Raw genomic sequence first — 26,763 nt, 5'->3', positions numbered from 1 at the left:
TCAGCAAGAAAACAGAATTTCCTCTGCAGACAAATAATTTTATCTGTGTATTTTCTTCATCAGGATACTTAATTTGGACCTGTTTTAAAATATAATCTAAATGTAGTTTTTTAAATATAGTCTAAACATAATCTTATATATATAATATTTGCCTGCTAAATTTTTAAATTACACATACATTATAAATATATACACAAATGCTATATACACATACATACTTATGCACATACATGAGTAATCTATATATACATCATACATATTTGTAAATATGTATATACATTAAAAAGAGAGACACAATGAAAGGATGTCAACCAGTTTTGTAGTTAGGCTGATCGAGGCTTAAGTTTGGGTTTTACTATACCTACTAGCTAGGACAACTTGGGAGAATTACTTAACCTTTCTCAGGCTGTTTGCTCATTTATAAAATAGGGACAAGTATTCTCCTCAAGATATTTGAGAAGATTAATGCAATGTAATGAAATGTCTAAGTGCTTAGCATAGGTCAGGATAGCATCTGCCTGAAGCAACAATCAATAAAGAGAACTAACATAACTTTGGAATACATTGGAAATATGGGATGAGTTAAATCAAGTGTCCAAAAAAGTTCTTTATGTAACTGGACATTTGTGGTATTTCAATCCCCACAGAGGTAGACAGTGCCCTCAAGTGGAAGTTTTAAAAAGCACTCTTTATAGAATGGACCCATTCTGAGCAAGAGGAAGATGGCATAGTACAAATGTGAGTCAACAGCTCACGGCCTCAGGCATCAGATCCAAAATTAGGAGCAGAGGATTGTGCGGCATCATGTTCTTTTCCAAGAACAAGTGAGTTGTTTTATCATCTACATTATAATTCTTTAAAATATATATATAGGTTTCATTTGCAGAGGTTTAATGCCGCTCATTGTTGAAGTGACATAGAAGTGTTATTTCCTAGTTTTAAAATCTACCACCCTCCACCTGAAACACCTCTCTCAGTGAGGTGATATTAGAATCATCTCAATTGTCAGATGAGGCCACTGAAACATTAAAAAGTCAGTAGGTTGGGATCCCTGGGTGGCGCAGCGGTTTAGCGCCTGCCTTTGGCCGGGGGCGCGATCCTGGAGACCCGGGATCGAATCCCACGTCAGGCTTCCGGTGCATGGAGCCTGCTTCTCCCTCTGCCTGTGTCTCTGCCTCTCTCTCTCTCTCTGTGTGTGTGTGACTATCATAAATTAAAAAAAAAAAAAAAGTCAGTATGTTGCCCAAGAAAGGTCAAACAGAAAGCAACAAAATCAAGACTTGAACCTTAGGATCTTACTCTGAGTTTTGATGTGACTCGTTTAACTTTGTGATTCAGAAAACCAGAAAAAGAAACCAGAGAAAGAATGAAATCCCCCAAATGATAGGAAATGTCCTGCCAACAGAAAAGATCGAGAAAGGAAATTTCAAATACGATCTAAACAAAACGTGAAGTTCCCCACCTCTGTCCAAGAAAGATGCTTCTCTCTGCAGTGTCAATGACAAAAAAGTGCAACAGATCTAACTGCAAACAGGTTAAATGCTGTGGTAATTAGTTTATGCAATGAGTCCCTTACTTGGAACAGAGGCATTCCATTTTTATTAATCAGAAACAAGTTTCTAACTGCCAAAATTAAATAAATATGAAGTATCTATTTAAAAACATCAGATTTAAAGGGCTCCATATCCACAGTCTGTGCACTTACATTCCTGTTTAGGGCCTGCCACACAGGAGGGGTTGAGTAAATGCTAATCCCCTGCCACCTACTTTTCCTCTAAGATCATTTCTACATTTATCTACATAGCCGAGAATATCGTTTTATATGTGTTGCTTATTGAGTTAAAAAATCAATTAACACTTATGCACGAATTAAGAACCACTTTCTGGCTGCTCAGTTCCTGAACTCCTGGGAATATTTTTAAGACTCTTTTTGCTATGGGAAGGAAAGACAGGGGAAAAATACTTCTTGCTTGTTTGGATCCATTACCAGAGAAACAGTGGGACTGGAGAAAGCACCAAAGTAACTGCTTAACTTCCGTCAAGAACTTGGTTTATAGAATTAAAATTAGTGATCTCACTCTCACAAATCTGAGAAAGTATTTTTGTATTGCATGAATAAAGTGTTCTTCCTTTTTGTTATTTTTTAAAAGTTTTAAAGCCCAGAAAATTAAAAAGAAAAGGTAATACAAGGTAGCTATACTTCTTGAATTAAGTAAAATTGGCATTTTGTCATATTTAAGTTTTAACAAATAAAACATCAGAGATACAGTCAAGGGCCTACGTTACACTCCCTACTCCCATTCCCCCTTCAATCTTAGTTACAAATAACTAATATGAATCTTTATTATAACTAATCTGTTGGTACTTGTACTGCATATCCATCTGTAAATACAAAGTATGTATTGTAGTTTTAATTTTCAGAAATAGAATTATTCCATTATAATCACAATAAATGTATTTCATACCTAATCATTTCATGAGTTTTCTGTATTTCAGTATTTTTTTCAAGATTTTTTTTATTTGAGAGAGAGAGAGAGAGGAAGAGAGTGAGCAACCACAGGCCAGCAAGCACATGGGAGAAGGGGCAGAGGGAGAGAAAGAAGAAGATTCCCCACTGAACAGGTAGCCAGATTCTATTTGAGGCTTGATCCCAGAACCCCAGGATCATGACCCAAGCCAAAGTCAGACCTGAGCCACCCAAGGGCCCTAATTCAGTATTTTTGTCTTAAGACAAAATCCCTGTTGATACATAAAGATCCAACCAGTTCACGTTAACTGCTGTGTAATGGTTTACATCTTCCAATGATTATTTGGCCAACTTTATTGGTTCATAATAGTCATCTTTTGTGTGTTTTATATGTAATTTGTTATTTATCTTTGATTGTTTGCATACTACTGTTTAAAAATTAATTCTACTATAGTTCCATTCATCTGTCTTTTGGGATGTAGGTTTTTAGGATCTTGCTAAAGAAATATTCCCAAACTCCTTAAATATAAAGACAATCTCATATTATCTTTTAATCATTTCAAAGTTATACTTTTCACATATGAGCCTTTATTCTATCTGGGATTTATTTTTGCAATGAGGCTGTACTAGATATGTTCCTTTATACCACAGATCAACTCTCCCACTTCTCCATTCTATTCTGTGTCCCAAAGGTTGATCTATGTGGGCACATCACCCAGCTTCCTTTCCCTCTGGCTTCCAATTGGGTTTATTCAGTGAGAAGTCCCTGTAGGAGATCAGAGGGGGAAAGGCAAGTAAGGTTATGATTCTATTCAAGAAGTAGAACAGCTGAGGAAAAATGACTTAAAATGTGTATCAGTATAGTTCATGGTTTGAAAGTTATAAATTTTAATATTCTTCTTTAGTGATAACCTTTATATTTTCAACGTGCATACTTAAAATATTTCTAAGAAGTCCTAAAATTACTTAAAATCTGTTCTTCTCCACCCCAAAAAAGACAAAAATCTTACAAATACCCTTTTTCCCCACCTATATTTTCCATGTTGTTGCTTAGATCTATAGTCCCACATTTTTTTAATATTTAAAAAGTAGACAGAATAGTTAATAACATTTACTCACATATTTTAATTGTTTCTTTTTCTCTTTCTTCCACTACTGTACAACTGAATCTACTTTAGCTGTTATTCTCCACAATTTCCTTAATTTTCTATTCTTTGGACTCCTATAGACATATTTTGGAGCTCAATAGATTGAGAAAATCTATTTCCCACCATCATTCTAAATACCCATTTATCTTTTTCATTTCTTTATCTCTGTGCTTTCCAGATGAACTTCTCAGTACAATTTTCCAATTAGCTAATTCTTTTCTCAATGTTTTATTCCTAGAATTTTTAATTGTTTTTTATTATCTGTATCTGTTTTTTAGAAATACATTTCAGTCTGAATTTGTTTCATAAATTAATTTCTTTTTAACTGGTTTATCTACTTTTATATCTTTGAGGCTCTTAAATATATTAATTTTAATGTCATCTTCAAATCATCCTATTATTTGAATTTCATGGACATAATCTCATGTCATAATTGTTCCTTGAGATGGTCATATCCTGGAAATAGATTTCCTCATATGCATTAAAATTTTAATTTGCATGCCTATCGTTAGTGGGTAGTTCACTTTGCTTCTCTTCTTATTCTCTGTGTTCATTCTTTAGTACCTAATAGTTTTAAGCTTGCCTACATTGTACCCTCAAAACCTCCAATCTACAACCATTTATTATAATGGCACCTCAAGGCTCCTATTAGTGGTATCAAAGACCATAATAGAGCATGATCAGATACTGTTTACATGACTGTTTTCTCCTTCCTATCATCCCAGCTAAGGTATAACTCTAGGCAATTGTGGCAGCCTTTTTCAGCTTTCTTTCCTTGTCATGGAACCCTAGCCACATCCTCCAACTTTCATTCATCAACTTCTTTCTCTACTCATAAGCAGAAGGCACTATTGACTGACATTAGTCCAAAGCAATTGAATTCCCATTTGCCTCTCACCATTTCCCTAAAGCCCAAGAAATATGTACCTTCTCTTTATTACTGTCAGTTTCTGTTCTTTTCTACAAAAAATTTTATCTTGTTTTTGAACAGGACTATATGCATTTAATTTTTAAATAAATGCATTTTTATTTATCATTGCTATGTGTATTCATAGGAAGAGTAAATTGGCTTAAGCTGTGAACTCATAGCTACTGCTTGACCACGTGTTAAGACACACTGTTTTTTAATCAAAGTTATCATAATGCATTTAAAATCCACAGTGTGTTCCACCCAGGGAAATAGCCACAGGTTTCCACATTTGTACATAAAATAAAAACTAAAAAGACCAAAAATTACAAGACTTCATTTATACTGGTATTTTCAGGAAGTGTCGAGTGTATGTTAGAAAATATAAATTTTCAGGGTATCTGGATGGTGCAGTTAACTGTGACCCTTGGTTTCAGCTCAGGTCGCGATCTCAGGGTCATGATATTGAGCCCCTCATCAGGCTCTGCACTGAGCATAGAGTTGGCTTGAGGTCCTCTCTCTCTTTCGCTCTCTCTCACTCTTTGCCCCTTCCCCCATGTGCATGCACTCTCTCTCTCTCTCTAAAATAAATAAATAAAATCTTAAAAAAATAAAATATGAGTTTTCAAATCAAAAAATCAATAAATTATAAATTATGGAATGTGATACATGAACCAAAGTATCTGCATTAGTTTTGAAACTATGAAAGAGAATGACAAAAACTCAGAATATCAACAAGCACCAAGTCATACTCTTCCTGATTATTTAATTCAATAATAGTAACATTTTCTGCATGGAATACAAGTTGTGTGGGTATGTCCCGGCGGGGTGGTGGTGTATGTTTTGCCAAAGCAGTGAGACAAAAACCACAATTACAATTGGCAACTTTAATACCCTACTCTCAGCAATTCATAAAAGTACTAGACAAAAATCAGCAAGAATATAGATGTACTAGACAATACCACCAACCAACAGTACCTAATGGACATACATAGAACCAGCAACATACAACACAGAACAGTGAATACACTTTTTTTTCAAGAACCCTAGAAGGGGGATCCCTGGGTGGCGCAGCGGTTTAGCACCTGCCTTTGGCCTAGGGCACGATCCTGGAGACCCGGGATCGAATCCCACATCGGGCTCCCGGTGCATGGAGCCTGCTTCTCCCTCTGCCCATGTATCTGCCTCTCTCTCTCTCCCTGTGACTATCATAAATAAATAAAAATTTAAAAAAAGAACCCTAGAAGGGCATGAATACTATTAAAAAATAATAACAACACAGAACTGAAACAGTGTGCCAGAGCTCTTTGGCATTGACTAATCAATCATTGTGTCTCTAGAACTAAAATAGGTAGGAAATCTGAAAAAGTCATATTTCATTTGTCTAAGTAGAAAAATTCTAAGTCTGATAAAACTCCTTTAATCGCCATAAAAAAGTTAGTTTCCTCCACAAACTTCTAGGCTTGAACCTGTTTATAGCTCTAGAGCCTTTTACAGAAATTGAGGATGGGTCCACCTGAGGAGGGACCCTGCCACACTTTCAATACTTTCTTTATCTTTAAAAATATTTTATTAATTTATTCATGAGAGACACAGAGAGAAAGGCAGAGAAATAGGCAGAGGAGAAGCAGGCTCCCTGAGGGGAGCCTGATGCAGGACTCAGTCCTGGGACTTCAGGATAATGACCTGAGCCAAAGGCAGACAAGCAACCGCTGAGCCACCCAGGTACCTTGACTTTCAATAATTTAAACTATAAATCTTCCTCCTAGCTTTCTCCAAAAGGACACGAGCCAATTTACCAGGTGATTACACATCAGAGAAAGATCAATAATCATAATTTTCGGGGTTATTAGACAGTGACTATTTCCTGAGAACCCAAAATTATCACTGTGATCCACCAGGCTAGATAAGACTTAAGGAAGAGAAATGAGATCTAATCATCAATGACATTTTGGCTCAGATAAGTTTCACAGTGAAGTCAATGGATGCCCCAAATTACCCCATGTTTATTTCCTCTACTCTGGAAAGCATATTTGAAAGAGACATACTCAGCAATTGGTAGAATCCACACACTGGATCCCTGACCTACAGATTTAGGATGATTACAATAGCAAGTCTCAAATGGAAGTCTCTAGAACTTCCACTCTCAGCCACAGTAGTTTAAAAAAAAAAAAAAAAGCAATAGCACATTCCTGGAGAGAATGATGTCAAGATTTCTGTCACCATCAAGGAGAGTCGTGCCATATCCCCACATCCCCATTCAACACACCTATTTGGTCTATGGGTAAGATAGATGGGTCTTGAAGCATGAGAGTGTACTATCATAAACTTAATTAGGTGGTAACCACAACTGTAGCTGTATTTCCAGATGTGCTTGTTTTATTGGGGCAAATCAGCAACTGCTCCGTTTTTCTAGTTTGAGACTATTGATCTCAAAAATACCTTTTCTCAAACTTAACCAAAGAGGAGAAAGACTTGTACTCCAAAAACTATAACATAGTGATGAAAGAAATTGAAGATGACACACACAAAAAGGAAAGATATTCCATGCTCATTGATTGGAAGAACCAATGTTGTTAAAGTGCCCATACTACTCAAAGCAATCCATAGATTCAATATAATTGTACATCATATGCAAAATAAGCTCAAGGGGCAGCTGGGTGGCTAAGTCAGTTAAGCACTGAACTCTTGATTCTGGCTCAGGGCATGATCTCAGGTCATGAGACTGAACACCCCCAGCAGCCTCTGTGCTCAGTGGGAAGTCTGCTGGGGATTCTCTCTCCCTCTGCCCCTCCTTCTGTTCCTCCTCCTCTAGCATGTGCATGCTCTCTGTCTCTCTCACTCTCACTCTTTCTCTAAAATAAACAAATAAGTCTTAAAAAAAAACCTTCAAAATGGATTAAAGATGTAAATGTGAGACCTGAAACCACAGAACTTCTAGAAGAAAATAAAGACAGTAATTTATTTGATGTTGGCCATAGAAATGTCTAGATATGTCTCCTCAGGCAAGGGAAAACAAAGCAAAAATAAACTATTGAGACTACTTCAAATAAAAAGCTTTTGCACAGGAAATCATCAATAAAACAAAAGGCAACCTACTGAATGGGAGAAGATATTTGCAAATAACATATTTGATAAAGGGTTAATATACAAAATATAAAAAGAACTTATACAATTTGACACACACACACACACAAAAACAAAAAAACAAAAAAACAAAAAACAAATAATCTGATTAAAAATGGCTGGGCCACCTGGATGGCTCAGTTGGTTAAGTGTCTGACTCCCGATTTCAGCTCAGATCATATTCCCAGGGTTGTAAGATTGGGCCTGCATCAGGCTTTGTACTCAGTGCAGAGTCTTCTTGAGAGTCTCTCTCCCTTTCCCTCTCCCTCTTCCTCTGCCCCTCTCCCTGCTTGTGTGAGCACACTCACACTTTCTCTCTCTCTCCCTCTCTCAAATAAAATAAATGTTTTAAAAATAAAAATGGCAAAGGACCTGAACATTTTTCCAAAGAAAACATAAAAATGGCCAACAGGGCAGCCCTGGTGGCTCAGCAGTTTAGCGCCGCCTTCAGCCCAGGGTGTAATGCTGGCGACCCAGGATCGAGTCCCACATCAGGCTCCCTACATGAAGCCTGCTTCTCCCTCTGCGTGTGTCTCTGCCTCTCTCTCTTTGTGTCTCTCATGAATAAATAAATAAAATCTTAAAAAAAATGGCCAACAGACACCTGAAAAGATGCTCAACATCACTCATCATTAGGGAAATACAAATCAATACCACAATGAAATATTACCTCATGCCAGGGGAAGTGGGTGGGGGGATGAATGAAATACATAAAGAAGATTAAAAGTACACTTATTATGATGAACACTAAGTAATATATAGAAATGTCAAATCATTACATTGTATCCCTGAAATTAATATGACACTGTATGTTAATAAAAAATAAATGACAAAACTGAAAAAAATACTTTTTTCTCTGTACTTGTTAGTAAAGGCCATCGGAACAGTAATGTACTTTAGTGTTCCTCCTTAGAGATCTATCAACTCTCTCTCTCTCTGATAGTCTAGTCCACTGGGAATTTGTTTCTCTTCTCTTCAGGACATCAAGCAAGCTCACCACATAGACGATATCATACCAATTGAACCAGGTGAGTAGAAAGAAGTAAAAACACTAGATATCTTGTTAAGATGTATGCATGCCAGAGAATGGGAAAACAAACACCATAAAAATTCAGATATGTTATCTGAAAATTCCAGGGTATCAGTGGTCTGATGCATAAGAAATAAGTCTTAAAAATGGTAAGCATGATTCTCCCTCTAAGAGATGGACTTCTGAATTTGGGTTGTGATAGATCCCTGAATTGAGCATCTTACTTCAGCCTATTTATCGAATAACTCAGTAAATGGTGTGCTTGGGTTCCAGATCAAAAAGAAGTTCTGCAGCAAAGTCAGTTTTCCATTCAACCTGTTTCACCATTTGGGTCGCATGACTCTGCATATTTATTAGTGCTTGAAGTGTCTACAGCAGTTAAGGATCCTAAGGGAAAGCTTTGGTTAACTTCTACAGATAAATCAGAGAATACTCTTCTTGGACTTTGAGAAAAGTTATGCTTCCTTTGCAGATAATCCTTTTCATTTGAGAAACAGCTTCTGCCTTGTTACTGGATCCTTCTAGAGTCCTAACACTTAATATTGGCCATTAAATAAACACGTGATTTTATATACTTATAGGTGTTGTCTGACCTGCCAAGCCCTCTATAGCACTACTTAGTCAAGTGGAAATAATATATAGGTTTTTCTCCCCAAGTTTTGAAGTCACAAACAGGTTGAATAAAAAGCGGCTCATATTTTCATGGTTCATACTCCTGCCACACTTCCTCCTCTTTTTCTAATGTGAAGTTGTCTATGACAGCAGAATAAGAAAGAACAATTTGGTACTTATTCACAGATTCTGCACACTATCTGAGCACTATCTGGAATGAACAGTTGCAGTACTCCAGGTATAGCTGTGAAGGATAGCAGTGAAGAAAATCTTTCCAATGGGAAGAACTTCAAGTTGTGCACTTAATTGTTCATTTGGCCTGAAAGGATAGATAGATAGAGGTACATATCTAAAAATGAGTCATGACCAGTGGCTAACAGTTTGGTTTTACAAACAGAAGAAACATAATTGGAAACAAGACTTAAGAAAGAAATATGTGGAAAGAGCTCTCCAAGTAGGCACAAATATAAGAATCTTTTTGTCCCATACAGATGCTCATCAAATGGCAATCTTAGAAGAGGAAGATCTTAATAATCATATGCATGAAGAGACGCATTCTTTTCCCATTCTTTTATCCTCATATTTGCTCAATTGGCTCATGAAGACAGTGATCATGGAAGCAGAGATGGAGCTTGTGTATGGGCTCAGCAACACAATTTCCACTCACCAAGGCCAATTTGGATAGAGCCACTGCAGAGTACCCAACCTGCCAAGAGCAAATATCAACACTGAGCCCCTAAAATGGCACTGTTCCCTAGGGGAACCAGCCAGCCACCTGGTATCAGGTTGATTACACTGGATAACTTCCATCATTGAAGGAGTAGCTCTTTGTTCTCGCTGGAAAAGACATTTATGCTAGATATAGTTTTGTCTTTCCCACTCTCAATGTTTCTGCTTAAACTGCCATCTGTGGGCTTACAGAATGCTTTGTTCACCTTCATAGTATTCCATACAACATTGCTTCTGATAAAGAAACTCACTTTATAGCAAATGAAGTACAACATTGGTCTCATGCTCATGGACTTCTCTGGTATTATTATGTTTCCCTCATCCTGAAACAGCTGGCTTAATAAAATTATGGAATGGCCTTTGGAAGACTCAGTTATGGCACCAGCTGGTGACAGCACTTTATGGTACTGGAATAATGTCCTCCTGGATGTAAGATATGCTTTGAATCAGCTATAAACATGTAGCGATATTTCTCTGATACCAGAATTCATGAGTTTAGGAATCACAAGAAAGATATGGAAATGGCTCTTCTCATATTAATGATATGATTCACTAGAAACTTTCCTTTTGTTGTTTCTTTTTTCTACAACTTTTGGCATTTTTGCTTTACAAGACTTACTTCCTAAAGGAGAAAGGATTTCACCAAAGAATACCACATTTTACTAGAATCTGAGACTATCATTGGCTACTTGGGTACCTCTTAACACTGAAATAACAGAAAAGAAACAGGGAGATTATTTCCAGCATGCAAGAGATCCTCAGGAATGTTAGTCTTCCCATACTTTATGGTAAAAGATAATAAGATCTTACAGCAACTCAATAAATATAGGGCTGTAATGGCACAGATTCTTCAGGAATGAAGATGTTCCATCAAGTAAGGAACCACAATTAACTGAGACACTTGCTAGGGGTGAAGAATATGAAATGGGGAGTAAAAACAAGGAAGTTATCAATACCATCTATGATCCCATTATTAGTTACAAACACGAAGGCACTGGTATATAAGATTTCTTCCTTGCTTCTAAGTAAGTGTGTGCATGCATCCACAGGCCAAATTTCCCTCTCTCCAACATAAGATTTATTAATAGTGGTTAACTATATCAGAACTGTTACCCTTATTTTACTGAAAGGAAACAAATGACTAGGAGTTTAATTAACCTGCCTAAGTCATCTAGCCAAATCCATCCTAAGTCTCAACTCTGGAATAAGTTCTCCTTTTAGAAAAACATACTGATGAAAAATATGTTAAAGTTTAACTTCAGTGTTCTCCAAGTCCTTTTTGAGCCCTTTTCTTCTTCCTTATGCCATGTAGACCAACTGACCTCATGCTAACCTCTATACCACTTAACCCCTTGTAAATCATGCACTGTTCTGTCTCTTCCTTTTGTATCTACTCCTGAGACCATCATATAGGAAAAGTTCTGATGAACAAAACTGCAATGTGTTTTATTGAAAAATAATGGTTGGGTGTTTTCATCATCTTAGAATTGAAAGTCATTTATTTAACAAATATTCATCATTTTTCTGGTTTGCTTTATAAATGATTGAGTTCCAACACTGAAGTAGTACTGAAAATCTCATCAATCAGGTTGCCGAATGGTAATTTCTACATGGTATTTTCAGTGAGTAGAAGACACGTTTGTTATACAAGGCAGCCATTCCACTCTTGGACAGCTGCTAACTGCCAAAGAGTCCTTCCTTGTGTTCCTCTGAATCCTCTTTCCATGTAACTTTTACTTTCCATGCCACTATACTCTACAGAATGACCCCAATTCATTTTTCTCATATGCTAGCTCTTTAAAATGTTTTCACTTATACTATTTCTAACACTTTCACATAAAACACTACCACCACCATAATCACCACTTAGCATCTTATATCTCTGTTTTATTAAGAGTTTTAGAATTACTCTTAGTGTATGCCACTCAGAACTGATCATGACTTCGGCTAATACCTAGCCAACTGATATTCCAGAGTACAAGTACTCTCACCTCCCTCATTCCACACTACTCTTATTCATGTAATCTAATATCAATGGACTTTCAGCATATGCATGTTATATGGTAAACTCATGGTGAATTTACCCATCAGCAAATAACACTACTTTTTGTTCTCCTTAAAATTTGATATAAATCCAGGTCTCTCTTCCCTACGTGTGCAGTTGATTTTTTTTTTTAATATTCCTAGGATTTTGAACACTATATCAGTTCACTTGAATGAGAGTTAGAGGGTGGGAATCAACCATTTAAAACCCATTCTGTCCTCCAAAAGATCAGCTGCCCTTCTCAGATGTGTGTTGTCCATGAATAAGATAACAATGAAATGTATTCCTTCATCTACTTGGTTGACAAAAAATTTAAAAATGGTCAAGTACAGGAATCTAAAACCCTTCCTGCTTGACATGGATTTTCTAATTAATATTTTTTAGTATGCCTGTTCGACTTTCTATATATTTCCTCCTAATTGTGTCTATTTCTAGTCTATTTTTCTTTTTTTTTAAGATTTTATTTATTCATTCACGAGATACACAGAGAGAGGAAGAGAGAGGCAGAGACACCGGCAGAGGGAGAAGCAGGCTCCATGCAGGGAGCCTGATGCAGGACTCGATTCTGGGACTCCAGGATCATGCCCTGAGCCAAAGGCAGGCGCTAAACCGCTGAGCCACCCAGGGATCCTCTATTTTTCTTAAATAAACTTGTCACTAAGATGGAGTTTAATAAATATTCAATATTTTAAGCAATTTTTTGACATAGATGTTTTGATATGGCCACATTTATGACCCTTAAAGCTATGAGCATCCTCATAAGGCTACGTAATGTGGCCATTGCGACTTGAGAATACTGCAACAATCTAAAAAAATTAAAACCTCAGTTTTTTTTAATTACCAAATTAGCAAAAGAAACAGATTTCATAGTTTTCTTCCCTTTCATCTTCTTTCCTTGAATTTCCCATCACTAACATGGAGTTCAGAAAGGGGAAATGGCAATTCATTTCTCTCATCTGAAGAATACTTAGTAAGCAAAAAACAAACAAAAAAGATTATTTTAATGTTTGGCACAACTGCTCTGAAGTGTCACACCAAAACAGCTTGAATTTGGAGGGGACAATGCCAAATAAGTAAGGGCTAGCTCTGCAATGCAGGCATCTATAATAGGACTATTTATTTGGAGATGCGTGGAAAAGAAGAAAGGATCTGAGCAGGAACTTTTCCCATTATCCTTGACCTAAAGGATGAGCGTCTTCACTTAAGATCACGCTGCCCAAAGGAAAAGCTTTGCTTTTATGAAGCTGATGATGCACTTCATCTCATTTTGTACAGAGGAGAATGATTCTATTTACAGTGGTAAATAATTAAGTGCTTTATGCCAAGCCTCTCTTGTATTGTGAAGGCTTTTTAACTTCAAAGAAAAACAATGGTCTAAGGAAACTGCATTTAAAATAAATAAATAAAGAGATGAATGAATAGGCCACTTCATGTTTCTTAGTTCTAAGTTCACAGGAATTTCTAAGAAGGAAGGTCTTAAAATCCCCAAGATCTTTTTGTTTCAGCAGAAGTTGCAGGGAAAAAAAGTAGATCACTTCACTCACATGCTCTTCAATTGTCCCTGCAACTCTAACCCATTTTCATAGAATAGCCAGATGAGAGCTTAGACCAGGAGGCCTATGCATGGACTCAGAGGAATTCCAAAAGCTCACCACTGGGATTAGGAAATATCTTTGATCCAGAGGCCACAAACTAGGGTGACTTCCATGCATCCATTCAATGGAACAAAAGCTTTCTCTTTGCCCACCTCTTTCACTTATAGACAAGTTGTTTACCTCTCAAACAAATTGCCCTTCCCTAAACACACTACATGGAAACAGATACTGTTCCCTCTGTGTAGTCAGTAGTTTAGGAGCTCAGGCCTCAAGCAGTATCCATAGGCATAAACTTCATGATTACACAGAACTCACTGATGTACCAACATTATCAAACAGTACCAACACTGCATAATTGGATGTTTTTGTACACATGGTAACAGAGACTATGAGCACTTTGAGGTGAGGTCTTGAATCTTATTAACCACTTTATCCCCTGTGTGTAGCATAGTGCCTGGCACAAAGTAGGTGCTTAATAAATAGTTGTTGAATAAGCAAAATTCTAAGCTAATAGTTTCTTTTTATGTTTAATTCAGTCATCGAAAACTATTACTTGAACACCTATTATCCACCAGATACTATACAAAGCTGTGATGGGACAAACAGACATGAATCCTTCCCAGACCTTATAGTCTAACTGAAATTGGTGAAGTAACTTCTACTCCTGATGACTGTCTCTATTATGGTAACCTTGGGAATGGGCAATACTACTGCTAAGCCTCAAATTCCTCACATTCAATTTAATGTTGAACAAAATGACCTACTCTATAAGCTTATTTAGTACTAAAATTATTGTAAAGCGTATGAAATGTATAAAGCATTATGTAAATTAACTTGTTTTAAGAGTATAAAATTATTTTTTAAACTTGAATGTGATTCAAAATGGATATTTCCCCAGTTCAAAAGCAATTCAGGGGGATCCCTGGGTGGCTCAGCGGTTTAGCGCCTGCCTTTGGCCCAGGCCATGATCCTGGAGTCCCGGGATTGAGTCCCACATCGGGCTCCCTGCATGAGGCCTGCTTCTCCGTCTGCCTGTGTCTCTGCCTCTCTCTCTCTGTGTTTCTCATGAATAAATAAATAAAATGTTTTTAAAAAAAAAAAAGCAATTCAGCCTCTCAAATGGATATATGCACATCATTATATAAACCACATAAAATACCCAATGACTCTAGCTAGCATTGTTTTATTTTCAACAAGATTTCTAATGCAAAATGTAACTTCCTTGAGTGCACAATAGTTTATATTTGTTATCCTCTATAGGATCTAGTACTTTTCAAAAAAATAGCATTTGTAAAATGAATCAATGCAATGGAAACAATTTAAGAATCACCAAGAATCCTAAACTGAACAGTGAATGGCATTTAGAGATTTGAGAACCCTGTGAAATTATATGCAAAACTGTGTTTGGCCATCATGCAGAGTTCTTTGGTTTCACCAGTCTCAGAGAAATCTATTATTCAAAATGATTCCTTCACTCAGTATATATTAATTGAATATCAACTACTTGCCAGGCATTGTATTATGGTTTAGGCTTAGAATCTAAAACTTTTTTTTATAAATAATGAATACTAATTACAACAAATCTTTACAAGATCTGCTTTCTCATATTCACACCACTAAAAATAATGCATACTGTATTAAATATATCTACATCTTAAATCATCATCAGATACTATGCATGTAATATGATATTTGCTGGTAAAATATAGATGTGTGTGAATGTGTGTGTACACACACACATACATATAATTTAAGAAATTTTTTTAGTGTATCATGTTGTTCAAACTGTTTAAACTATTTCTAATTCATCAACCATCTTACACCACAGCTGGGTTTTCTTTTATTCCTAACAGTAACAATGAAGCTACTATCTTCAAAAAAGTGATGACATATAAAAAAAACTTCATGAAATTGTTTTATAAGCCATTTTCTCAGGAACATTCCACTTACTGAAATAAACAGCTTTTGTATGCTCCAGATGGAGAGCAAAAATATTATTAAAATCTCAAGGAGTCCTCTAAAATTTAATGATAATATTATCTCCTTTATAAATTTTATCTCTCCTCAATGTATTAAGCATCATCTACCTATAGTCAATCAATATTTATCGGAATAAGTATTTACATTTTCTGAATAAGACTATTTTTACCTTTGAGAAGGGCTGCTCCCATATTCTTGCCACAAACATACAGAAAGGAGTATTTCTCCAGAAACAAAGATTAAAATCCTAACCCACAGTAGATGTTCACTTTATAATATAAAAGTTTCTATGTAGCATGATCCAAAATGACTGTTTCAAAAGAAGTTTAGCTTAGCTTATACTACTAAGAAACCATTCATTTCAAATTCCTACACTCTACCAGAACTTAGATGCAATTAATGATAGTGGCCAGGAGATGGTGCAGTCTCATTTCCTAAAATTTACTTCATAGGTTTTGTATAATTTACAAAGTTTAAAGAGAAATGTTTTGTTAATGGCACTTGTTATCACAAATAGTAGATACGAATGAAAAATAAGACAGTCAGAAAAAAATAAGGAATTTAAATTTCCCAAAAGTTTTACTTATTATTAATCACTTATATGTGAATAAAATGCTTTAAAAAAGCTTGAATAGCTTTTTTCTCTCCCATTTACAAGGAATAGACGGAAAGAAAAAGTTCAAAGTAATAGTCATTTGGAATTACCTCAACTTTTTAATTTTTCCTTTCAGTTTATTTTATATGTTGGGTTGCTTTACACTCATAAATGTATTTTACAACTATAAATTCAATTTTTCAATAAAATAAAAACAAGTATAGTTTTAAAATAGGGATTCTACAACCGATATTTTAGGGAGATAATTCATAAAGGTAAAAATATTTCCTGAAATGACTTTATTCAAGGCACATATAATGTTTAAATGCTTCTTTCACTTAATAAATGCTGAAGAAGAATCCTTAGATCTTAAATTTATCATATTGGCTGTAAAAAAAAATAGCATTTTAAGGTCTAGTAAGCCTCTCACATACATAGCGTACATATTAATAGATGTGGGTGTGTGGGTTGTGTTGCCTGCTTCTAGAAATACTCCAGAAAGGGAGAATAGGCAGAAATATTACAGATTGTCCTGATTTGGCCTGGAATACAATCTGCCACCAGTTACTGAGTCTTTGCTGGGAAGGTAGGAAGACTCCCTAATCATTCCTGAAAAGGCATAATCCAAAGCAGGCCGAAAAGGCAATGCTGGTACCAACCCCGGAGTTAGGTAAGGAGACATAAAACCAGAGAGCCCTCTTCCTGGAGAGGAATATGCCAGGCGTAATGGATTGATACCTAGTCTAGGATTTAAGCTGTAGACACCTGAATCACCTCCATAAGAAGCAGAAGCAGTTTGAAGAGGAGAGAAAGCTGATTTATTCCCCAGAGTTCCGAAACCAATTCCACCTAAACTAAAGTTTGAAGCTCTCTGAAAAGCTGTATTTTCCAATTCTCCTGAGTTTGCTAAGTCCCTGGTGTCTGGTTGATGTTCTCTCCCATTTAGGACCTGTTCAATGGCTTGAACCACATCTCCTTTGCAGAAGCGTAAAATGCCTTCTAGCCGGCTACGCCTATAACTTGGGAAAATCCTGGTTAGGATATCAAGAGGGTCTCTTGGTCTTGAGGACAGCGTGGAAAGGCTGGCTCTGGTAGCAGTGAAGTCTTTGGCCCACTCACTTTCATTTCCTGATTCCAGATCAGATGATGACAGGGACCTGGGACTCTCTTCCCCTCCTGATAGCTCCCCGGGGTGAAGAGGCTGAATAATATCTTCCTTGTTTGAGCTTTCTGAAATAGATGGCCTGATGTTTTGTTTTCCAATGACCCCATTAGACTTAGGAGATGATCCCAGAGAACGCTGATGGGATTTAGAGACTGGCTCTTGTTGTCCATTCTGGCATGAGTCACATTTACTCTCTTTTAGTTCTGGAGGAAAAAAAGGAAATCGAATAAAGGAAAACTTCCCAAAATACAGACAGTATTGCCTATTTGAAAATAATGTTGGATAAAATAATTGATTAACTCACAGTATATTATTAATATTTATTTGCTGAAAGAGACCTTAATCAATCAAAATTTTAAAATGTCATTCAGAAATGCAGGCATTGGAATAGCAGGAAAATGCTATCTATTAGGTCATTCCAAGATCACAAAATTATATAACATACAAATGCTATAGTTAATTTAGGAATCAGAAGATAAATGTCTATTATTACCCCCCAACTACTAACGTGAAACCAATATTTCACACTATTTGCCCCATTTAGTGTTTTGAGATTTTCCTAATTTCCCCAAATTTCATTGTTATTCCAGTGAGATTTTTTTCAAAATAACACTATTCAAAGAGAACTAAATAAAATGATTGTTTAGATAAGATGTCATAGGAAGGAACAATCTCAGTATGAAAATGAATATTCTATTTATAACTAAGTTTCAATGTATTTTTTTTTAATGCTCACATTTCAGGTTCCAATTAAGCTACCTGAATAATGTGAAAAACAACAAAGTTCTTCATTTCACTTCAAATCTAAACCAATAATGACCACTGCTGTATCAATCTCAAATCATACCAGAACTCACATTTCATTTTATGTGAGAGATGATACAGACTTGGTATTTTTCATAGTCCCTTGTGAAATTAGGACTTTCTTTTTCAATCCCTAGGAAATGTCCAAAAGAGTTTACAGTCAAATTGTTTCTTAAAGAAAATTACAAAATGCACTATTGCAATCTGTATGTATCTTCAAAGTGTCTTATAAAAACAACATATGAGTCATTTGCTTCAAATCACAACTCCTTTCCAATATTAAGGACAGTTTTCCAAAAACATTTTATATAAAAATCCAATTTCATACATCAAAATGGTGAGTATATTAATATTCATAAAATAGTAACAGTAATGTCCTTTTGTACAGTTCATGCCAGGAAAATAATAATAATTTATACTTATACTCCACTAAATAAGTTTTATTTTGGTTTACATTTCCTCTATCCTATAGACATATTTTGTCTCTCTTTCCAACAAAAAGAGTAAATTGTCAAGTGAGATTACTCAGAGTATTTCTGTCAAACTTTCTTTTTCTAAAATGTTATAAATTCAACAAAACAAATTACTGCCTAAAGCAGTGATTCTCACACATAATTTGCAACCCTCCTAGGGTTTCTCAAGAAGGAGTCCTAAATTCTAAAGAAGTACCTATATTTTAAAAATAAGTAACTGTGTGCAATTTAACACTTTGAGGGCTAAAATTCTGTCATTGTATTAAACAGATGACAAAAGAAAAGATGTTGCTCCTGCAAAACTACAAATATTCTCTAGTATTTTCAGCTTTAAAAGAAACAAGGAAACTTTTCTAATGAAGTCTACCAAATGGAGATAGATTGGCCTTAGTTGACCATTACATTTTATTTCTAACTATGACTGATTAAATATGCCCCCAGAACATGTAAGGTATCAAAATTTCATGTCTACAGCAATTTACACACAAAACAATTTTTATTAGGGTACTTGTACTCATACGGTACAATATAACGCAATAGATTGCATAAGACGCTGGAAATAAGGTATCTTTAAGATACTATGATATCATTTACATCATCTCTCTGTTTTCTCAACTCCTGTATCAGATTTTATTTCTTTAGTTTTATCATTGTGTATTTTGTCTAGTGTTGGATACATATAGTCTTCCTTCTTTTGTATATAGGGGTTTTTTTGTGTAGAAAAATCTTATTCACTTCTGAATCACTGTTAGTCTTTGTCTAATGAGTGAGTGAATTAAAAAGACTACTGCAGCTCAAGGATATTGGGTAAGAGAATGCAGTCAGTCTAGAAAAGCTATACACATGGCTTTTCAAAAAAGGAAGTAAACTGAGGCAAAGAATAAAATAAAATACTTGACCCTATCAAACAGAACACTCTGGTTTACTCCTCCCCCCACAAAAAGATCATATAAAATCAATGTCTAGCAGAGAGGTATTAGCCACATTTCACTGTCAATTTACAGTGTTTTAACTTTTACTTCTTTTTATAGCAGTTATTATTTGCTTAAATGAATTTGTTCTCCAGCACTCTGATTTTTTATGAGAAATGTTTAGTCTATTTTGTCCACTGAAATAAACTAGGACATGGGCAAAACATTGGCATAGGTGAACACAAAGTCATATAAGCCTTATTTAAATACAAAGAGTCTTTTTCAAAAATACATCTTGCAATCCAAAAAGATCTGCAACTTTCACAATTCAGGGAAGTGTTCTAATTAATAACTTACTTTTCATTACTATAGAATTTCATTTGCTACAACCTATCTTGAATTTATACAAAAATACTGAAATGACTTTTACACTACTAGTGTTACCTGCAGAGGGCTGGGAAATTCACTAAAATAAACTGAGATTTACATCAGCAGGAAAACTTAATTTGAGGTAATTCTAGTTTTATATATATATATATATATAAACTTTATATATATATATATAATATGTATATAATATATATAATCCCACTGTCAAGTGGGATTACTCAGAGTATTTGTCAAACTTTCTTTTTCTCAAATGTTATAAATTCAACAAAACAAATTACTGCCTAAAGCAGTCATTTTCACACGTGTGTGTGTGTGTGTGTGTGTGTGTATCTTTTTTACAGAACACGGGATGAAGATGATTTGTGGCCAATAAAAAAGAGGGAAAAATTAAAATATAAGGGACGATATAAGAAATCTCTATTATTGGATTTTAAAATTCTTCTTCCCAATGGTTTTACAAATCCAGAAAGCCCAAAGTTCTTTCCTATGGGAAAGAGCTGAAACTTCAAATTTAGAGCTTTCTACACTTTTGGAGACTAACCAACAGTTGCAAGGTGGTGCTTAAAAATTTTAAGAGAAGGAAAAGAGGTGAAAAGAGGTTTGGTGGTTTTCAGACTCTTCCCCACTTCTAGCTGGCACCAAAGGTTTTTTGCCCCAAAGATGAAGAACTGTAGTCCCAACCTTCAGGGAATTTCCCAGCAAGACTGGAAGATTAACTCTGGTTTTATTGCTGAAAAGAGTATATATAGAGCAAGCCTAAAACCCAGCTTCTCTCACCAAGCTTTTCACCCAATGCCCACTTCCTTGCAAGTTCCAGCTCACCCGAAGTAATAGTCCCCGGGGTGCAGACTCTACTCCTAGCATGAGTCGCCCGTGGGACTGTTCCTCACTGCACTCTTACATTGTTATCCTGTCGCCCAAGGGTACAGGGCACCCTTCCTAGTACAGAGCAGTTTCCCTGAACTCGAACGAACGCTTCTTCTAAACAACTTTTCTTGCCCATCGCCGAGGCCTGGCTTCTTGTTTCCAGGAGTCTGTCTGCTCTGCAAAGCGTCAGGACCGACTCACCTTGTTTGGGCTCCGTGTCATCCGGCCGGCCCACCTGGAGAGCAGCGGCCGCCAGACCCGCCTGCCTCGAGGCACCGAGTCCCAGCGGCGTCCCCGTCCCGTCCCCGTGCCCGTCCCCGCCCCCGCCCCCGCCGCAGGGCCGCTCGGGGCCCCGGCCTCCTCGGCTCTGCCGCCGCCTCCGGCCGCCCGACCCGCCGGGCACAGCAGCCGCTGCAGCCCCCGGGCCTCGCTCTCCTCCTGCGCCTGCTGCCGGCGCAGCGCCACCTGTGCGGCCATGACGCGCTGGCGCTCGGCTATCAGGGTGCACTTGGCACACGCGCAGTCCCGCCAGCGGCAGAAGCGCTTGTGGCCCTTGAGCGCCGACACGACGCCGTGGTTGCGGCAGCGCGCGCACTTGGGCGTCCGCGGGTAGCCGCAGCCCGCCGCGCCCACGGCCCTCTCCAGCCCCGGGGCCGCCGCGCAGCCCCCGCCCGCCGTGGCGGCCGCGGCTGCCCGCAGGAACAGGCTGGGGGGCCGCAGGAACGTCGGGGGCAGCGGGATGGCCGGGGGGAGCGGCACCGCCGGAGACGGAGACGGGGGCGCGGGCGCGGGCGCGGGCGCGGCCGCCAGCAGCCCCGGGGCCAAGTGGGCTCGGCCGCTGCCGCCGCGGTCCCCGCGGCCACACGGCGACGGCTCCATTCCCGACGGTGTCTGGCGAGCCAAGGGCGCCGTCCGCAGTCACCCTGCCCCGGCCGCGGTCCCGCTGCCTCCCTCCCACACACGGACCAAGTGCGGCACGATCCCCGCGGCTGCTGCAGACGCTGAGGGGCGCAGATGGCCAGGGAGCCTCGCCGGGTCCCGGGGCGCTAAGTTAGTGCCCCTCGGCTCGGCGCGCTCCCCGGCTGCGCGGCCGAAGGCAGGCTGGAGACGCTGCCACGCCCACCGGGGAGCGAGCCGCCAGCTCCCTGGCCGCGGGAGGGCGGGCCGGCCGGCAGCGGGCCCGCCTGCGGGGAGGGACGGGACACACAAGAAACCGTCTTAGGGGCTGGCTGTCAAGGCCCCTTCCCCGGGAAAGCACTTCTCCCCCCGCTTGCCTCCCCTTGAATTCCTCAATGTACATTTTTGTGAAATAATCAAGCCCTCTGCCGGCCTTTTACTGCCCTTCTTAAGTTAAGCAAAATTGGAAGTTCTTTCCTCAGTCCCATGCTTCTCCCAAGCAAGTTTGAAGATCTGGGTGTGGAGTTGTTGTTTTTTGTTTGTTTGTTTGTTTTTTCTTTTCCTTTTCCCAGGTGAAGTATTCAGGATGGTGGCATGGCCAATATTAATGAAAAAGCACAGCTTGATGAATGGCAAGTACCCATCTGGAAGATGCCTTATGTTAAATGGGTCTTAGGACTGCATCAAAACAATGGATAAATATGAAGGGAATTGATTCACATTCCGATTCTTCTCGTTCATGACATTCATTATTTACAAATGCAAATTTGGATTGCATGTATTGCTGTATTTATAAATGCTACTGCCCAAAGAAGTCTATGCATTTATGTGGAACTCTATGCACAACAATTGTGTTAAAGCTGTTTCAAAAGTACTTCATATTTCTATTGTAGAATACTGGAAAAGGTTGCTTAGACCATTCTTTAAATATGCCATCATAATATGCACTCTTAAAATACGCATTTAATGCCCTTAATTATAAGAAAAGATCATACTGCTTTTAAACCAAAAGAGCATTTGAAGCAGAAAATTCCCAAGTGCTTGTTCTTAATGCAAAGGAGAGTTGGGACTCTCTCTCCTCAGTTCTTCAAAATAATATTCAACTACCTTGACAAGCAATTCATATTTTAGCCCTAAAATGGCTATAACAATGACATTTTTACCATCACAACCACTAAGACAACCAAGGCACACATTGCTAATCCATCTGGGCTTTCTCCTGCCTGCCCAGTTCAAATCATCACCACCGTCACCATCCTACCATATCAACATCCTAATATCCTATCATAGAGGTTTCCACTCCTTCCTAAGCACTAGAACTACCTAGGGAACTTTTAAAAGATATAGATACTCCAATCCAAGTATTCTGATTCTTTTGGTCTGAGTCTTTTAAACTCTCAAGGTGATGATTATATACAACCAAAGTTTAAAACTACAACTCTAAAAATGTCTATACCCTCTGCAGATTCTGTACTATTCAAATTTTCTCACACTTCTAGATCTTTGCTCAAGCCACTCTTGTCTTATAGCTAGTTATTCCCAGGAGTAGCTAGGCCACTCCTGGGTGGCCTAATCAGCTGAGCATCTGACTGGATTTTTTGGCTCAGGTCATGATCTCAGGGTCCTGGAATTGAAACCCTGAGCCAGGCTCCACACTCAATGGGGAGTCTGCTTTAGGATTCTCTCTCCTCCCTTTCCCCTGCTCGTGGGTGTTCTCTCTCTCTCTCTCTCTCTCTCTCTCTCTCTCTCTCTCACACACACACACAAATAACTAAATAAATTACCTAGTAAGAAAACAATTCCCTTTTCTATTATTTTTAAGACTTGGTTACCTAAAAGGAAAAAAAAAACAACTTGATATAAGTATGTCTTTAGAATCTCTAGACCTGTTAATTATGCTTTTTAACAATGAAAAAAATTAAGAGCTTCAGCAAGTACCACTCTTTACCTGAAATTTAACACTATTTTTGTTTTTATTTGATTATCGAAGTAACCTTTCAAATTATGGCATGTGATATTGGTTTTCATCCAAGGAAGTGAAAATAATTTTTAAGTGAATGTATTTAAATAAAAAGTGTGTCTATTTAAATGAGAAATAATATGTGAAAAAGCTGAAAATTAATAAACTTTGGTGACAAAAACTAAAGATTTAAATTAATGGAGAGAGATATTATGTCCATGGGGCAGAAGATTCGATCTTGTTAAGAGACAAGTCTACCTACATTGATCTGTAGATCAATTCCATTTCAATCAAAATTTCAGCAAACTTTTTTGGTAGAAATTTTCAAGCCTATTCTAAAATGCATGTGGAAATGCAAAAGAACATAGAATACCCAAGGATAAAGTTGCAAGGCTAACAATATCTTGTTTCAAAAATTATTACAAAGTTACAGTATCAGAACAGTGTAGCATAGGTGAAAAGATAGAAAAATCAACTAATGTGACAAAATAAGAGAGCTTAGACATAGAGTCACCCCTAAGTAGACAACTAATTTTATACAAAGGTACAAAAACAATTTAGTGGATGGAAAATGGATAGTTTTTCCAAACCTATTTTGCTGAAATAACTGGACATCTGTACGCAACTGGGAACAGGTTGTAAAGGGACAGTGAAAGATGGATAGCAGAGACTGCAAAGGATAAAATGGAAACTTTTGGAGATGATGAATACATTAGTTATTCTAACTGTGATAATGATTTGTGTGTATACACATGTCAAAAACTCATCAAATTGTATACATTATTTTTGCAGTTTATTGTTTGTCAATTATACTCTGATAAAGTTATTATAAAAAATAAAACCCGTTACCTCTGGGGTTAAAAAAAAGGCATAAAATAATGTGAAAATACTTTAAGTAAACTTAAGTACTAATCCTAGGGTCCAAAACTGGAGCAATGATTTTAAACACTTGTATTTCCTTCAAACACACTGGAAAGCCTAACTCTCTTCTCTTAATAGTATGACGTGTTCTTTTTTCTCAAATTATACTTTTTTGCTTTATTTTTACTCTAACAGCAATTGAGCTGTTCTTATAAGTCACTGAGAAGATTTTAAAAGCCGCAATTTAGTAGTGGCAAAAGTTTCATCAAATGGAAAGGTGATGAGAAAGAAGAAACATTTTTAATTAAACTGTATGCAAATATCACAAATATGTCACTTACAAATTTGTAAATAAAGTTTTAAAGAGCAGACTGGTCTAATAAATGGGAACTGTAGAGGCATATCAGAAGGAACAAAAGGTATCTGATAAATAGAATCTCTCCCAAGTCCAGAAACATTAACATACCTCCTTTTTAAATTATTCATTTCTACTCAAATTCTTATCCTCCCTAAATTCTTACAGTCAACTGCCATTTTTTGTTGGTTTGTTGAACCAACCAATCAGCATAGGGGAGTGGAAGTGTGAGACAGCAATTGCAAATACAAGCCTGGCTCTGATCTTATTTAACGAAGCTCATACAACTTGAATTGGATAGTTAAGCTCTCAGCTTCACTTTTTCCATTGACAACTGAAAACATTAAGTCATCTTCAAGGATACTTCCAAGTCTGTGGCTCATTTCATTTGCCAAGTCTAGTCTGAAATTATTTTTCATTAATGTCCTTAATCTCTAAAGAACATCATTACTACCCCCTCCAAGGCTCTCTCAAAGCATCTCTCTCTTTTTTTTTTTTAAGATTTTAAAAAATTTATTCATTTGAGAGAGAGAGACAGAGGGAGCACAAGCAGGGGTAGAGGGAAAGGGAGAACCAGGCTCTCTGCTGAGCTGGGAGCCCGATACGGGGGCTTGATCCCAGGATCTGGACCTCATGACCTGTGCCAAAGGCAGACGCCCAACTGCTTGAGCTACCCAGGTACCCCCAAAGCATCTCTCTTGCTGTTAGAATATCCTAGACTAACCTGCTGGTAAAGGAAGGTTAAAGTATATATGCTTAGCTTGGCTAGAAGCTTTTGGCAAGAGGACTGGGGATTTGGGAAGGAAATGCTCAAAATTGTCTCTTTTTTCATGTATAAACATGTACAACTCACTCCATGGCTTAAGCATATATATGAGCACACCTTATATAGTCCATCTACTTCAAGGTTTTCCAGAGCTATAATGTGTATGCTAATGTCACGCTTTATCAGTCTTGAGGGGCCTGAATAACACATCTCTTTGCCTGGGGTTCTTCAAAAGTAACTGAGCATTAATCCTGATTGAGAGACCACAGTTATACCGACTGACATAAATTTTAGCCATTGGACTATGGTTCATCAAATGGCTAAGCACCCCAAGTCTGGAAAAAAAAGAAAAAACAGGTCTCCTGTGGGACACAGCCTTTCCTAGAGTATTGTTGGGAGAAGGAAGAACATGTTTGGTAATATTTGGTAATATATATAATTGACCAAGAAATGTTACTATCCAAAACCCAGTATCTACAATAAATGCTCCCTCCTGAGAACACCCTGCAACTGAGGAGAGATAGTTCATTATACCAGAGCTATAACTAACCACAGCATTGTGTATTTTAGGAAATAGAACGTTGTTAGAGGACATCATCTCGGATCCCTGGCTCTGGGATGGCAAGAAGCCAGCTGGAGACCATACCCATTTTTCCTCACACCACCACCCCTACCCGAACCATCAATGGGACACAGATTACAAAATAGAATGGAAAGTGTTTTCCTTTGTTGCTTTATGAGCTCTTTCCATACAAGATGAAGATGCTTACCTGTAATCATAAGAAACTAACAAAGAGAATGGAAAAGTACCTATTTTTCCTATATCTACTTCTAAATGCCCAGCAAATAGTAAACACTTAATACATCTTTGAAAATAAAGAATGGATCCTAAGCACACACTTGTAAGATGGGTGAATAGGCACTAATATCACATGACTTTTCCTTTGTATCTTGAAATTTTTGAGAATTTCCAGGGCACTAAAAATTAATCTTTTCCAAGTTTACCTCTAGAGGGTTTATATAAGCTAGAGTGTGATTTCTTTTTAAGTATGGTTTATTATTTACTTTGTTTTCTGTACTT

The 26,763-nt window shown here is 37.5% G+C and overlaps 1 protein-coding gene across 1 annotated transcript; it reads right to left on the bottom strand.

The window, feature by feature from the left end:
- Positions 1-16,346: 16,346 nt before the first annotated feature.
- Positions 16,347-21,791, bottom strand: DMRTA1 (DMRT like family A1). Its single transcript, XM_049116192.1, has 3 exons — positions 21,178-21,791; positions 21,045-21,142; positions 16,347-17,601 (listed from the first exon to the last, which is right to left on the bottom strand). Exons 1-3 carry the CDS (start codon positions 21,720-21,722, stop codon positions 16,754-16,756), a joined length of 1,491 nt encoding a protein of 496 aa, XP_048972149.1. The 5' UTR covers positions 21,723-21,791; the 3' UTR covers positions 16,347-16,753.
- Positions 21,792-26,763: the final 4,972 nt, after the last annotated feature.

This window comes from Canis lupus, chromosome 11 (assembly GCF_003254725.2).
Source record: "Canis lupus dingo isolate Sandy chromosome 11, ASM325472v2, whole genome shotgun sequence".
NCBI classification, from domain to species: Eukaryota; Metazoa; Chordata; class Mammalia; order Carnivora; family Canidae; genus Canis; species Canis lupus.
Note: the sequence above shows the minus strand (reverse complement) of the source record. Positions and strands in the feature narration are given on the sequence as shown.

What these genes read in the sequence shown, in the direction of transcription:
- DMRTA1 (XM_049116192.1), bottom strand. Translation starts at nt 21,722, where the DNA reads ATGGAGCCGTCGCCGTGTGGCCGCGGGGACCGCGGCGGCAGCGGCCGA. An exon ending in GGGGCCCCGAGCGGCCCTGC is followed by an intron (nt 21,143 to 21,177) that starts GGCGGGGGCGGG and finishes GCACGGGGACGG; the next exon opens with GACGGGGACGCCGCTGGGAC. An exon ending in TGACACGGAGCCCAAACAAG is followed by an intron (nt 17,602 to 21,044) that starts GTGAGTCGGTCC and finishes TTTTTCCTCCAG; the next exon opens with AACTAAAAGAGAGTAAATGT.